Consider the following 16791-nt stretch of genomic DNA (forward strand, 5'->3'; position numbering starts at 1 on the left):
GTCTTTCCTCAGTTCGTCAGCGAACATAATGCTTCCCATCATATCGAAATAAATTAAATTTGCTTTCATCACCAAATTGAACTGTGGACCACTTCTCCTCTGTCCACACAACATGCTCCTCACCAAAGGTGAGTCTAGCCTTTTGATTCTTTCTGCTAATGAGAGGTTTGGTCACTTCAGAGTGGGCTTTCAGTCCAAATGCTCTTAAACATCGTGACACTGTATGATAAGACAGATCCTTACCCTGTTGAGTGCTGAACTGCCGAACAATTTCAGCTGCAGTGTTGAAACAATTACCCATGGAGATTCTCCATGTTATCCTGCCCTCTCTTGCATTTGTCTTCTTCGGGGACCTGGAAATTGTGATGTTGTAAAAATTAAATATTCTTGAAATCAGACTTCTCTTGCTATGGCTGATAGGGTCATCCCTTTGGCCTTCATCTGTTCAACCTGCGGCCGCAGGGTTTCAGTCACTTTGGAAACGCACACCATTTTTGCTAAGTCAGTACAAACTGGAAAGTTAGGCTGCCAGTTACATAGGGTTTGTCAGATCATTAAGGAACTTAGCCCCGGGTGCCAGATTAACACCAATAACCTGCAGGTATCGGAAAGTGTTCTCTAATTCTGATCAGGTTTCTTTTACATTTTTTCTCATTTACATATTTGTTATGTGCTTAGGAATAAATTCAGTTTATGGTATAAGCTTAAAATACTGCGACTTTACTCATGATAGGATATAATGATATAGGACTACACCATGACCGCAATGTTTAGGAAATGTACACACACGGCTCTGCTCCATACACTTCGTACACACACGACTCCGCTGCGTACACCTCGTACACACACGGCTCTGCTCCGTACACTTCGTACACACACGACTCCGCTGCGTACACCTCGTACACACACGGCTCTGCTCTGTACACCTCGTACACACGCGGCTCTGCTCCGTACACCCCGTACACACACGGCTCTGCTCCGTACACCTCGTACACACACGGCTCTGCTCCGTACACCTCGTACACACACGGCTCTGTGCTCCGTACACCTCATACACACACGGCTCTGCTCCGTACACCTCATACACACACGACTCCGCTGCGTACACCTCGTACACACACGGCTCTGCTCTGTACACCTCGTACACACGCGGCTCCGCTCCGTACACCTTGTACACACACGGCTCTACTCCGTACACCTCGTACACACACGGCTCTGTGCTCCGTACACCTTGTACACACACGGCTCTGCTCCGTACACCTCGTACACACACGACTCCGCTGCGTACACCTCGTACACACACGGCTCTGCTCTGTACACCTCGTACACACGCGGCTCCGCTCCGTACACCTTGTACACACACGGCTCTGCTCCGTACACCTCGTACACACACGGCTCTGCTCCGTACACCTCGTACACACACGGCTCTGCTCCGTACACCTCGTACACACACGGCTCCGCTCCGTACACCTCGTACACACGCGGCTCTGCTCCATCCACACTGTAAACCCCTCCTGACCCCACACATAACCTTCCCCTCATCCTTGACCATGACAACCAGCACAGCAGAGTCCTGTATACACTAATAACTGGTCATGTGACCCCTGACTCCTCCCCTCCAAGTGACATCATCACAGGTCCTCTAAGCATCGAACAGCCAAACCTCTAGTGTGCGGCTCTGCAGGTGGAGGTATGTGGAGATTCCTCATTTTTGGGACACATTAACCCCTTCCCTACTGAGACTATTAAGGAGATTTCATGCTGCGAGAATCTAAGAATCATGACGCTTTTGTTCCTGTTTCTCTGATAGATATATATGACCCAAGTATAAAAGACAACAAAAATGGTAACACATATTGCTCTCATGCGCTTTTTTGGCCCCACATACGCTATAATGTTTCCACATTGCCTCCATCCTCCCCCCCACACACAGTATAATGTTTCCACATTGCCTCCATCCTCCCCCCCACACACAGTATAATGTTTCCACATTGCCTCCATCCTCCCCCCCACACACAGTATAATGTTTCCACATTGCCTCCATCCTCCCCCCCACACACAGTATAATGTTTCCACATTGCCTCCATCCTCCCCCCCACACACAGTATAATGTTTCCACATTGCCTCCATCCTCCCCCCCACACACAGTATAATGTTTCCACATTGCCTCCATCCTCCCCCCCCACACACAGAATAATGTTCCCACATTACCGATCCCGCCCTTCGCACAATATGGTACCACCCGCTAATATATAAATCCTTCTTCCCCCATTCTTGCTGCACATCTCGATGACCCTAGGACCCAGTCCCGACCTCCCGGACCAGTTTCCCCAGTCTGGTGGATCTGGTGGTCGTCAGGGGCTATAGATGTATGAGGGGCTGGTATCTGCTCTCTGAGCTGTACATTATAATAGAGACATTCTGGGGACAGAATATTCCAGAAGTAGAACTTTTTATCTTTGTAGTCAATGTAGCTGTATTTTATCCTGTTTTTTCCATATCTCACTGTATTTCCCTCTCGTCTATGACTAGAATAGATGACATAGTAGACAGGTAAATAAATCTACAGCCGCCGGTAGTCATCGATAAATGTAATTTTAATATTTTGCTACCTTATCTGGGCATGTGTTGTGAGTGAGACAAGCTCAGACACATTCTGTTTAATTTATGAAGGAGGGACGTGAAACTCACAAAAGGTATGAAGACTATGCAAGAACTGCCAACAATTAGAAGGAAAAAGGACTCCAATACACTCTATTAGACATAAAGGAGGGCCTCATACACATTCTTCTAAAATTGTTAGGTAATGGGACTCATAGACTCCTAAATCCTTTGTACAGGCTTCCAAAAATTAGAAGGAAAAGGGATTCCGATACACTCTGAGGGCCTCATACACATTCTGTTAAAATTGTTAGGTAGTTGGACTTATAAAGCATATGCACTAAGCACAAAGGTTGCCAAAAATTAGAAGGAGGGACTGCAATACAACCTAAAAGACAAGTAGAGAAGGGCCTCAGAAAACATTTTTTCCCCATTTTTCAGGAGTAGAACGTCTAGACCAGTAAAGCCTATGCACTAAATTCAAGAGCTAAAAAACATTTACTCATGGGGGTATACATATATATGCAAGAGAATTGTAGAGGTAGGACTCATACTCATCCTGAAAAAATTATGAAGGAGGACATCATTTACACCCTGGAAAAATTAAGAGCAAGAGTCTAATGAAGAACCGTTAAACATTATGAGTGAGGGCTGCCTGTTTACTCCCTTATAATAATAATAATAATAATTTTTATTTATATAGCGCCAACATATTCCGCAGCACTTTACAATCCGGTGGGGTGGTTGTATAGACCAATACAAAACAAAATAGTACATAATTTATAATTTCCCGTGAAAATTTTTAGCAAGAGCCGCCTGATGACCCTCTAAAAATTTTGAGCAAGGGCTGCCAGAAGACCCTCTTATAATCAATAGCAAAGGCTGCCTAAAGACCCTCTAAAAATTTTGAGTCACAGATGCCTGATGACCCTCTTAAAATTTGTTTACCCTTGAAATATTTAGAGTAAGGACCGCCTGATGTCCCTCTTAAAAAATTGGACCAAGGGCCATCTGTTTACCCTCTAAATATGTGGCACAAGGGCTGCCTGTTTACCCTCTTAAAATTTTGCGTAAAGGCCCTCTTATGACCCTCTAAACATTTTGAATGAGGGCCGTATAATGACCCTGTTAATATGGTTTAGGAGGAGGAAGACAAAAAAAGAGGAAAAATGTTGTCAGCTGAGATCTTCTCATGCTCTGGTGAAAGTCCAATAATAGAAAACAAAAAATCCAGCATCCAAAAGCTGCTAAAATCAGAAAAATGTATTCCAAAAATACATAGAAAACCAGGACATGGAATCCAAACACGATAAAAAGAGAGCTCTCACAGGTTAGTGCAGACATTGTTCGGACCAGGTGTCCTTATTCATTGGATAGAAAAAGCCCATGCTACCAGCATTATAACGTACAGTGGGTTCAGAAAGTATTCAGACCCATTTAAATTTTTCACTCTTTGTTTTATTGCAGCCATTTGGTAAATTCAAAAAAAGTTCATTTTTTTTTCATTAATTACACTCTGCACCCCATCTTGACAGAGCACAATCAGAAACATAGACATTTTTGCAGATTTATTAAACAAGAAAAACTGAAATAATGCTGAGAAGAATCTGGCACTCAAACAAGAAATTGCGTAACAGAAGATATTTTCATGTAGCTCAATGTGTGAATAATTTTTTTTTTTAGATAATTTCAATATGACTTCAATATGACGTTTCGAAAAACTGAAATAGGACATGGTCATAAGTATTCAGACTCTTTTGTCAGTATTGAGTAGCCGCACCCTTTTGAGCTAGTACAGCCATGAATCTTCTTGGGAATGATGTAACAAGTTTTTCACACCTTGATTTTGGGATCCTCTGCCATTTTCCTTGCAGCTCCTCTCCAGTTCCGTCAGGTTGGATGGTGAATGTTGGTGGACAGCCATTTTCAGGTCTCTCCAGAGATGCCCAATTGGGTTTAGGTCAGGGCTCTGGCTGAGCCAGTCAAGAATGGTCACAGAATTGTTCTGAAGCCACTCCTTTGTTATTTTAGCTGTGTGCTTAGGGTCATTGTCTTCTTGGAAGGTGAACCTTCGGCCAAGTCTGAAGTCGAGCACTCTGTAAGAGGTTTCCTTCCAGGATATCTCTGTACTTGGCTACATGCATCTTTCCTTCAATTGCAACCAGTCGTCCTGTCCCTGCAGCTGAAAAACACCCCCATAGCATGATGCTGCCACCACCATGTTTCACTGTTGAGGTTGTATTGGGCGATTGATGAGCAGTGCGTGGTTTTCTCCACACATACCACTTCGAATTATCACCAAAAAGTTCTACCTTCAGCTCATTAGACCAGAGAATCTTATTTCTCATAGTCTGCAAATCTTTCATGTGTTTTTTGCAAACTCCATTCGGGCTTTCAGATGTTTTGCACTGACGAGAGGCTTCAATCGGGCCACTCTGCCATAAAGGCCTGACTGGTCTAGGGATGCAGTGATAGTTGACATTGTGGAACTTTCTGCCATCTCCCTACTGCATCTCTGAAGCTCAGCCACAGTGATCTTGGAGTTCTTCTTGACCTCTATCACCAAGGCTCTTCTCCCACAATTGCTCAGTTTGACTGGACGGCCAAGTCTAGGCAGAGTTCTGGTGGTCCCAAACTTCTTCCGTTTAAGGATTATGGAGGCCTCTATGCTCTTAGAAACCTTGAGTACAACAGAAAGTCTTTTGTAACCTTGGCCAGATCTGTGCCTTGCCACAATTCTGTCCCTGAGCTCCTTGGGCAGTTCTTTTGACCTCATGATTCTCATTTGTTCTGACATGCACTGTGAGCTGTGATGTCTCATATAGACAGGTGTGTGCCTTTCCAATTCAAGTCCTATCAGTTAAATTAAACACAGCTGGACTCCGATGAAGGAGTAAAACCATCTCTAGGAGGGTCACAAGGGAATGGAGAGAATGTGACTTAAATATGAGCGTCTAAGCAAAGTGTCTGAATACTAATGACCATGTGATATTTCAGTTTTTCTTAATAAATTTGCAAACATTTCTACATTTGTTTTTTTTTCTGTCAAGATGGGGTGCAGAGTGTACATTCATGAGAAAAAAAATGAACTTTTTAGAATTTACCAAAATTGCTGCAATGAAACAATAAGTGAAAAATTTAAAGGGGTCTGAATACTTTCCGTACCCATTGTATAATGCTGGTGCTTTTTCTATGCAATGAATAAGGACACATGGTCCGAAACAAGTTTGCGCTAACCTGAGAGATCTCTCCTTTTTTATCGTGTTTGGATTTCATGTGTTGGTTTTATATGTATTTTTGGAATACATTTTTCTGATTTTAGCAGCTTTTGGAAATGGATTTTTTTTGTTTTCTAAGAAAAAAAAGAAACCATGAACCATATACCCTTTTTTGGGTGGGAAGGAGCGCATGCTAATACACCAGAGAAAAAAAGAAACATTTGAATTGGATTGAGGTTGGTTCCATTGCTGTCATCTGGTAGGGTTGAGAAGTCTGAGCCAATCCTGGCTTTGTTCATTTTGATAAGAGTCAGCCTGTCAGCATTTTAAGTTCACAGGCAGATGTGCCTATCAGTTATTATTCTCCCGACGGCACTAAAAACCCGCTCTGACAAACCTCTATTGGCAGGGTAGGCCAGCACCTCCAAGGCGTAGAGAGACTCATGTCCAGCTTGGATACCTAATAGTTGGGTATCACAGAGGATGCTGGTACGATTGGCTAGGTACTCCATCATTTTCCAAAATGTTTCTCTCTTTGTCAGACTACCCCGTGCATCAGAGCCTGGGCACCAGGAGGATATAATGAAACTAACCCAGTCCTTTGATAATGTTCCTGTGACGCCCTGGCCTATCAGGTCATCACAGGGTATTGTGCAATCTGCCCTTCTGCACAGTATCTACCCTCCTTGGTTACAGGTCCTGGTCCTTTGGTGTTGCTAACAGCTTAGCCAATCAAAATCCTAGGAACACTTTACACTGTACCCACCAGACACACCATTGGGGGGCCTGAAGGGAATAGGGCCGCCCACTTGGGGGGTTGGTAGGGGAAAGTGAGAAAGTGACAGTGGAGCAAGAGGAGTTGAAGTGGAGCAGAGGAAGGAGAAGAAGGCAGAGGTGACTCTCTGAGAGGGTGAGGTCACCGGCCTGGAGCAGGGCTCCTGTAGTTACTAGGTGGCAGATGTTGGTCTGGGCCTGGTAGGAGCTGGAACGCCGGTCGCAGGGGATTGTGTCAAGGGGCACGGACTGCCGAGGAGGGCAGCCAGCGGCCTTGAGCTATCATTGGGCAGGGGCTAGGGCATGACGGGGTACGTGGACCCTAGGCCGGAAAGTAGCTTCACGCGTTCCGGTAATTTACCCGATGGGGGTGAAGACTTCAAGATTCATCCCCAACCCACTCCAAAATCGGGGTATTAGCGCACCGATGGGATAGGAATTTCCCAATACAGCCCAAAGATATCCTACGCGTGAACCCTGAGAGCAAGCTCACTCCGTTAGCCATACGGGTGAGCAGGACCCGAAGAGTTTCACACTTGAGGGTCCAAATAGAGACAAAGGTGGCAAGGAAAGGGCCACAGGCTAACAGCAACACCAAGGGCACGGACCCAAGCGTGCTCCCTACAAGCTGCAGTGGTGCTCAGAACTGTGGGTTACAAGCTGTCGGTGTTGTTACTCCTGGACTGAGTGAGTACACTGAAAAACTCTTTTCCTATCACCAAGCACCAACAATCCAATGGGCCCCTTGACACAAACCACCTACCCAGGGAGGGGTTAAACATCTTGCTGCTTGTGAAGCATGGGATGTTAAGAGTAGGGTAGAGTACCAAGGTTTACGAAAATCTATACAAACTCTTATTGTCCCATCTTTTTTCCCAACCATCACTACAGGTGAAGACCAAGGGCTTTTTGACGGTTCAATGACACCTATTCTCAGCATTTCCTTGACTTCATTTTCTGCTATGCTTTTTAGTTTTTCTGGTATTCTATATGGTTTCTGTCTAACTGGAGCATGATTCCCTGTATTTATTTCATGACAAATGACAGATACAAGCCTTGGCTGACTACCGAAAACATGTGAACTTGATCTAATAAGGTTTCTCAAGTCGAAATGTTGCTCCTCGGATAACTTTGGATTAAAGATTACATCTGACCACTTTGCAGAATTATTTAAGAAAGGATACATGTCCTCAGACATATCTTGTGAAGACTCTGGAAGAACAATACAAGCAATGTTATGTTCTGCACTGCCCTTTGGTTCTGGTTCAAGCCATCGTTTCAACAAATTAACATGATAGAACTTGCTACTTGTTTTTTTGTCTGGCGTTTCAATTTCAAAGTCTACAGGTCCAGTTTGTCTAACAACCTTATAGGGACCCTGCCACTTCGCCATCAATTTATTTTCGCTGCTAGGAAGTAAGAGGAGGACCTTATCTCCTACTTGAATGGATTGCTTTCTGGCATGCTGATCATACCATTTCTTTTGATAGCATTTGGCTTTATAAACATTATCATTAGCTACCTTAGTCAGTTGCATTAGTTTATCTCTCATTTGTAACACATGTCCAACCACATTTTTCTGATGACCAGTTGTACCTTCCCATACTTCTCTGATAATATCCAAGAGTCCTCTGGGACGTCTCCCATATAACAATTCAAATGGGCTAAACCCTGTTGATTCTTGTGGGACTTCACGGTAGGCAAATAACAAAAATGGCAGCCATTTGTCCCACTGTTTTGGATCATTGTGTGCAAATTTCCTAAGCATATTCTTCAAGGTCTGATTATACCTTTCAGTCAACCCATCTGTTTGGGGATGATAAGGAGTCGTCTTGAGGGGCTGTATACCAAGAAGTTGATAAACCTCTGACATAAAAGAAGAGGTAAAGTTAGGGTACCGTTACACTTTAGCGACGCAGCAGCGATCCCACCAGCGATCTGACCTGGTCAGGATCGCTGCTGCGTCGCTACATGGTCGCTGGTGAGCTGTCAAACAGGCAGATCTCACCAGTGACCAGCCCCCAGCCAGCAGCGACGTGCAAGTGACGCTGCGCTTGCACGGAGCCGGCGTCTGGAAGCTGCGGACACTGGTAACTAAGTTAAACATCGGGTATGGTTACCCGATGTTTACCTTAGTTACCAGCGCACACCGCTTAGCTTAGCGTGTGCAGGGAGCAGGAGCCAGCACTGGCAGCGTGAGAGCTGCGGAGGCTGGTAACAAAGGTAAATATCGGGTAACCACCTTGGTTACCCGATGTTTACCTTGGTTACAGCTTACCGCAGGCTGTCAGACGCCGGCTCCTGCTCCCTGCATATTCAGGATTGTTGCTCTCTCACTGTCACACACAGCGATGTGTGCTTATCAGCGGGAGAGCAACAATAAAAAAAAACGAACCAGGGCTGTGTGTAACGAGCAGCGATCTCACAGCAGGGGCCAGATTGCTGCTCAGTGTCACACACAGCGAGATCGCTAATAAGGTCACTGCTGCGTCACAAAAACCGTGACTCAGCAGCGATCTCAGCAGCGATCTCGCTGTGTGTGAAGTACCCCTTAGTACCTTGATCAGTCAGGATATGCTTAGGTAATCCCACCCTGCTAAACACTTTCAGAATTTCCTCTGCAACCCTTTTAGCAGTAACTGTTCGCATGGGAATGGCTTCCGGTTACTTTGTGCCATAGTCCACAATGGTAAGTATAAAATGATTACCTTTAGAGCTCCTCTGTAATGGACCAATAACATCCATACCAACAGTATGAAATGGTTCATCGATTACTGGCAATGGTATAAGTTCCACCTGAGGAGGGACAGAAGCAGTGTACTGGCATATTGGACACCTACGACAATATCTGGTTTCTTCGTCATAAACTCTAGGCCAATAGAACCGATACAGAACTCTAGCTAAAGTTTTTTTGTAACCCAAATGACCTGCAATAGGGACGTCATGTGCTAATTTCAAGATTTCTGATCTAAACCTTTTTGGCACAACCAACTGTCGTACTTGTTCCCCAGTTTTTGAATGAGTACATACTCTATACAAGATATCATTATCAATTGTGAAAAATGGTGCAGCCGGCTGTCTGCTATGTTTCCCCACCAATGATTTTCGTAAAATTAATGCTATATCCCAGTTTGACAGCTACCCTATGTCTCTAATTGACGATCTAATTGATAGATTGGGAGGAGCTGTTTATATCTCTACCCTATCTCTACAAGTACCAGGGTTACAAACATAAAAAGAAACACTTTCTACCTCCTCACACTGCTACACCATCGTCACCGGGCTCCCTAACAGCAGCGGTGGTCTCTCACATTACCACGCACCGTGGGTGGCGTCACAAACTTTCTAATCCCCTTGTACATACTCCCCCCCCCCCTTCTTTTAAATCGAGTGTCCACGCGGACCCCCGGATCCGGAGACCCCTCGAACCACCGCGGCTCCAGATCCGAGCAGCTCGGCCGCTGGCACGGGGGCGGTACATTCCCTTGCCTCTGTTGGTCCTGCAGTGTGTCTAATTTATCTCTCCTCTTTGGTTGCCCAAGGAACTATGACCTCTGCCATCAGCATTGTCAGATGGGAATTTTTGTACTAATTATTCAACTAGGTCCTTATGTTAATTAACCATTTAACTAGTTTTCTCTGCCGCAAGAAGGAGAGATATAAAGTTCTCCTTGCAGCGTGGGTCATGAAGGGTAAAAAAAACAATAATCAGTGTTGGACAAAATTTGTATAACACGAGGGTCACGTGAAGGCAGCGGGATATAATATCGGCCATGTGTACCAGACTCCCAACAGGCAAGACTTCTTTGTCCCCCCCAAGAGGACGACTCTTCATTTCCTCCTCCTCCTCCTTTTCAGCCCATCCCTACTAAGCAGTCAGGATGAAGCTGGTGTGGGTAGCACCCACTGTAGCGCAGTACCCTGTGTACTTTCTTCCTTCATATCCACCTGCAAAGCTTCCTCTTTAATTGTGAGCAGCAAGTGTTTGAGAAGACACAGAAGCCGGATGGTTATGCTGATTATGGCATCATCACCGCTCACCATCTTCATTGATTCCTCAACATTTTGTAGAACCTCACAGATGTTAGACACCCATGCCCACTTGTCGCCTATGTGCGCAGGCTGACTGGAATACCGCCAAGCATGTTGTAGCTAGTATTGAACTACTGCCCCCTGCCAACATTTGTAATGTGGCGTTCTGGTGCATGGGTACGTCACACACCATTTAGTTAGCTGGCACTTGTAAGCGCTGCTGCAGCACTGCCAGGCCAGCAGCAGGTGTAGCTCTCTTGCGGAAATGGGTACACAAATGGCATACTTTCATAAGTAGCTCAGGTAAATCTGGATAGGTTTTCAGAAACTGCTGAACCACTAAGTTAAGCACATGAGCTAGGCATGGAACGTATGCGAGCTTTCCATGCTCCAGAGTTGCCACAATTATCACACACGGCCATGCCTGGTAGGGTCAGCGATGAGAGCACATATCTGTCTGATCTGTTATAGCTTTCAACAACTCTGCGACGGTGTGCTGTTTGTCACTTAAACAAATTAGTTTAAGCAGAGCCTGTTGACGCTTCACAGAATCAGTTCTGTAGTGCTTCAAACTTGCAAGTTATATGAACAACGAACTCTGACATGACAATTTGGACATGGAGGATGAGTAGGAGGTGGTAAAGGAAATGGTGTAGGAGGTGGAGGAAACCCTGATGTAACTAGGGCCTCCAATCCTCAACATCGATACAATGTATGCCGTCCAATAGTCCAACTCTGTCCCGGTCTCCACAAGGTTCACCCAGTGGGCCATTAGGCAAATGTAGCATCCCTTGCCAGAAGAACATGTCCACATTTCAGTAGTTGAGTGGACCTTCCCAGTAACTTCATTGGTCAGACCACGGGTTATGTTATGGGTCATGTGATATAAGGTGGGTACGGCAAACCAAGAAAAATAGTGGCGGCTGATTACCAAGTACTGAAGGACATCCACTGCCAGGAGGTTGCGGAAAGTCTCAGTGTCAACCAGCCTAAATGGCCACATTTCCAGGGCTCATTTAATGTTTGTGCCTGTGGGTGGGAGGCTGGGTATTTTTGTTTTCATTACGAGGCCTGGGGTAGGTTAATCTGAATGCTGCAATAGGACAAAGAACCGGACTTAGTTGCTGATTGTGCTTGCAAATGTACAACGCCAGGTGCAGGGCAGGGTGCATCCATGCCTGCGTTCAGGACAGGGGATTGGCAAGTGCATAACACAGGTATAGGCAGTGGTGTCACTCCCAGACACTGATTGTGGACCCAGGCATTCGGCCTACCTAGTTGGGTGCTTTGATGACATGTACCTGAGCATGCTGGTCTTGGTCAGGCTCCTAGTAATCTTGTTACGGCACAGGTTGCAAATGACAATTCTTTTATAATCTGCACTTTTTTTAAAAAGGTGCCAGACTGGGGACCACCTAACCCTTGGTCTGGAAACATTCCTCTTCTGGGTGCTATGGGGAACAGTGGTCCGCCTTTTCCCTCTTGCCTCTTCCTGCCTGCTGCGGTGCAGCATACTCTTCCTCCTCTGCACTGCTGTGCTCGTTCTTCATGGCAACATCCCAGGTTTTATCAGTGACTTTTATCAGTGATAGTCCACCACCACTTCCGCATTCTACTCCTCCTGACTTCTTAACTTAACAACATCACTTGTTGTCAACTGTGTCTCATCATCCTCTAACTCTTGAGACAGTAATTGCCGTTACCCACAGTCATCTTCTGTGACTACATGGACTCTGTCAGTGCTTAGCAGGGGTTACATTTCTTTAAATTCAGCCAGACATGAAGACAGTTTGTTTATAGATGGGGGATAATCCCTCATTGTTCTACAAGACTCTTGGGAGTTTAGTATTGAAGTTTTTGTTGACTCAGGTAATTGTTTTGGCTACTGAAGGCCAGACACCCATTGTATTACGATGTGTTTGCTGGATGCGATTTAACTTAGCTATCTCTCCCTCATCTCTGCCATTGACCATTATTACTGGGATATTCTGTATATGGCTTGAAAATCTAGCCAATTAGAGCCCAGTCTTATCCACCAATCGTGAAGACCCCAATGGTCTGAATGGAAAGCTCAGAGGTATAAGAAGGAGGACTGTCCATTGCCCACAGAGACTCTTGCTACATGCTACCAATCTAGGACCTGCGGATCCGATTGGCAAGCCATAACCAAACCTGGATTATAACACTATATGGACTTCAGCATCGAATGCAAGGATTCGGCTTTGATATCAAGGACTACCTAAGGAAGAAACCCAGGTTGGGACAATTTGGTCACCTGGCTACAGGTTCTGACCATGACTGCTCAAATATTTTGGCATCACTACACACAATCGCCACATGTCCCTTTTAAAATGTTCAGAGGGCGAGGCCAGAATCAATAAATGGATATGTAAAGAGCTCCTCGGAGTGTCCAAGTGTGGGATTGCTTGTCTTCTGGAACTCACCATGGTGTGAAGAAGAAGGAACAGGATGAGGATTATGTATTCCACACTCTTGACTAGTGAGACTGGACCTTATGGAAGACAGGGTGGTGCTGATAAACACACTGGAAGCATTATATGCCAACCAAATGACCACCTGTTTGCACCGTTCTGGCTTCAAGTATGGTATCCCGTGCACCAGTGCAAAGAGGTACAGGAAGCTAGGTCTCATGGATGAGCTTGTTAGTTGTGCTCCCACAGCAGGCATAGTTTCACCTGACCCACAGCCTCTGCATACACCATAAGAATCACATCCACTTCCCTGTCCCTTACCGCATTCATTGCACATTTTAAAAGAGATAACTATTATATATGCCTGCAAACTTTCCAATATTATTAGCGAAAAGAAAATATCTAGCTCTGAAAAGGACTTTTGTTTTTAGGTTGCAGTAGAAGTATAGAAGGCCTGTAAGGTAATAAACCCTGCCTATATGCCTCTAATCCTAACCTATGTCTCCTATACCAGCTACCCCTCAACTAACTGCAGGTAACCATGGTTTTAATAAAGAAATGACAGTATGTAGCCATGAAAAGCACTTTTGTTCTTAGGTTGCAGCAGCAATATAAGTATAGAAGGACTGTAAAGTAATAAACCCTGCCTATATATTCCTAATCCTAAACTATGCCTCCTCCACCAACTACCCCTAAACTGACTGCAGGTAACAGAGGTTTTAGTAAAGAAATGACCGTGTGTAGCACTGAAAAGGACTTTTGTTTTAATGGTGCATCAACTGTATACAATTACTTCAATACCAATTCAACACTGCCTATATGCCTGGTCTAAATTCAGCTCTCCCTACTATAACAGCTCTCCCTGAACTGATTGCAGAGGACGGTGGGCCGAGCATCGCGTCAAAAGATCATATCTAAGATCTGATGATGTGATGCGTCCAGCCAATCAAAGTAATGCCAGTAGACAATATGGCTACAGTATTTCCGTGTATAGCAGACAATCCCGCATGTTGATTGGCTACCTAAAAGCCACAAAGCAAGTGGGGCAGGGATTCGAGCCTGGCGATTAAGTAACGGGCGTACCAGAGTATCCCGATGCTTGATTGAGTATCGAGCTGTGGCACACTTGCTTATCACTATTCTCTTTCTGTTTTGCAAAAACCGTGATATTTTTTCCACTTAAAACCTTTTTGTAATTTTTTTCAACCATCCTTTTTACTGCAATCATACAGCATTCAAGCCTCTGATTGTTCCGGTGAAACACTGTCAGTGTAATACTAATGGCCGAATAGTTATTACACTGTCAGTTTAATAACTGTTGTCCGAACAATCACAGACTGATATTTTTCCTGATTCCCCCCCTGCCCCCCACACACACATTCTGCTTGGACAAGTTAGGGCTGGTTCACACTAAGCGACAGCGACAACGAGGTCGCTGTTACGTCACCATTTTCTGTGACGTAACAGCGACCTTGTAAGTCGCTGTTATGATCGCTGCTTAGCTGTCAAACACAGCAGCCGAAGCAGCGATCATAACCGCGAGAGCAGGGAGCCGCGCACACTGCTTAGCGCTGGCTCCTTGCTCTCCTAGCTACAGTACACATCGGGTTAATTAACCCGATGTGTACTGCAGCTACATGTGCAGAGAGCAGGGAGCCGCGCACACTGCTTAGCGCTGGCTCCTTGCTCTCCTAGCTACAGTACACATCGGGTTAATTAACCCGATGTGTACTGCAGCTACATGTGCAGAGAGCCGGAGCTGGCAGCACAGGCAGCGTGAGAGCTGCGGAGGCTGGTAACTAAGGTAAATATCGGGTAACCACCTTGGTTACCCGATGTTTACCCTGGTTACAGCTTACCGCAGCTGCCAGATGCCGGCTCCTGCTCCCTGCTCGCTTCATTTCGTCGCTCTCTCGCTGTCACACACAGCGATCTGTGTGTCACAGCGGGAGAGTGCCTTTGAAGAAAACGAACCAGGGCTGTGTGTAACGAGCAGCGATCTAGCAGCAGGGGCCAGATCGCTGCTCAGTGTCACACACAGCGAGATCGCTAATGACGTCACTGCTGCGTCACCAAAACCGTGCCGTAGCAGCGATTTCGGTAGCGATCTCGCTATGTGTGAAGCACCCCTTAGTCAACTTATGGTCTAGTGTAAATGATCCAAGAATAGAACATCTAGATTTTATATCTCCTCATATGTTTTCACTTATTATCTCCAGTAATTGTATTATTACATGGATTCTCTATGTTACATTGGCTCATCTTCTTTTCATTCAGGTCCCTACAATATCAGATCCTCTCAGTGGAGATCTTGTATATAAGAGAATTCTCCTGATTGACCCATCAAGGATGGATAAGGACAGGAACAAGATGGCAGAGAAGATATTACACCTCACCCTAGAGATCCTCTTCCGGCTTACTGGAGAGGTGAGAGATTCTGATGACGTCACATTACATCATTCTTATCTATGGGAATAACAGATGGACAGAACTGGAGAGGTGAGGACTCTGGAAATGTCTGTAGTGAGATTTATTATTGTTTCTCTCCATAACCAGGATTACACAGTAGTGAAGAAGACCTCTGGTAAGCGCAGTCAGGAACCTGCATGTGAGGGATGGGGAAGACCCCTGAGCTCAATCACAGGGCCTCCACCTCACCCCCTGATACATGAGGACATCAATGACCAGAAGATCCTAGAACTCACCTACAAGATGATTGAGCTGCTGACTGGAGAGGTGATAATGCTGGGAATGCTGGGACATTAAAAAGTAACACTATAAAGGGATTGGGGGATGACGGTATCATTGTATGTGTCAGGTTCCTATAAGGTGTCAGGATGTCGCCATCTATTTCTCAATTGAGGAGTGGGAGTATTTAGAAGGACACAAAGATCTGTACAAGGACGTCATGATGGAGGTTCCCCAGCCCCTCACATCACCAGGTAATAGACAGGAATAAATACACACAGCCTATAATTATCTGTATGTAAAGAATGAATTCAGTCCCTGTATGTGTTTCCTCCAGTTCTATCAAGTAAGAGGACAACACCAGAGAGATGTCCCCGTCCTCCTCTTCCACAGGACTGTAGACAAGAAAGTCCCAGTATTCCTCAGGATCATCAGGTAGATGGAGAGAAGGTGTCATGAAATCTCCCTATGATGTGTAGACGGCTGTGAAGGTCTTGTGTTCAGTCTTGTTTTATCCACCAGTATTATATGTTTTATACTTGTGTAATGAGAACGGTGGAGATGGCAGGATTAGAGCTGATCATAGATGTGATTTATCCATCTGCATGTGACTTTTAAAATATTTTTTTCAGGGTGAAGATCTGACCCATATTAATACTACAGAGACATATGTGAAGGCTGATGAGCCGTGTAAAGAGGAGATTCCTACAGATAACCGCTCAGGTGAGGTGTAACCACTAAATATAAAGAAGTCACAGATTCTTTTTTAGTGAACCAGCTGTGGTTGATTTTTTGGTGGTGTAGTCCAGCAATATCATAATTATGTTGCCACTTTTGCTCCTCTACCCAAAATATTCCCCATTGCTTTGGGCATTGGAAGTATTCTGGGCGAGTGAGACCTGTTTTGGCCACAGCTTACAGCCCAGAGGATCCATGCTACCCCCTAGAATGAGAAGATTCTGACCCTTAGGGGTACTTTGCACACTACGACATCGCAGCTGCGATGTCGGTGGGGTCAAATCGAAAGTGACGCACATCCGGCGTCG

The 16791-nt window shown here is 45.2% G+C and overlaps 2 protein-coding genes across 2 annotated transcripts in view; both read left to right on the forward strand.

Moving 5' to 3' along the window:
• The window catches only part of LOC142312910 (uncharacterized), a 186098-nt gene that overhangs the window by 161859 nt on the left and 7448 nt on the right, over positions 1 to 16791 (forward strand). The window contains exon 16 of the mRNA XM_075351898.1: positions 4837 to 4839. Within this exon, the coding sequence (XP_075208013.1) occupies positions 4837 to 4839 (3 nt within the window). The remainder of the gene's footprint in view (positions 1 to 4836; positions 4840 to 16791) is intronic.
• Positions 1647 to 15823, forward strand: LOC142310554 (oocyte zinc finger protein XlCOF29-like). The gene is made up of 3 exons (XM_075348074.1): positions 1647 to 1690; positions 15335 to 15484; positions 15614 to 15823. Exons 2-3 carry the CDS (start codon positions 15407 to 15409, stop codon positions 15821 to 15823), a joined length of 288 nt encoding a protein of 95 aa, XP_075204189.1. The 5' UTR covers positions 1647 to 1690; positions 15335 to 15406.

This window comes from Anomaloglossus baeobatrachus, chromosome 5, assembly GCF_048569485.1.
Source record: "Anomaloglossus baeobatrachus isolate aAnoBae1 chromosome 5, aAnoBae1.hap1, whole genome shotgun sequence".
NCBI classification, from domain to species: Eukaryota; Metazoa; Chordata; class Amphibia; order Anura; family Aromobatidae; genus Anomaloglossus; species Anomaloglossus baeobatrachus.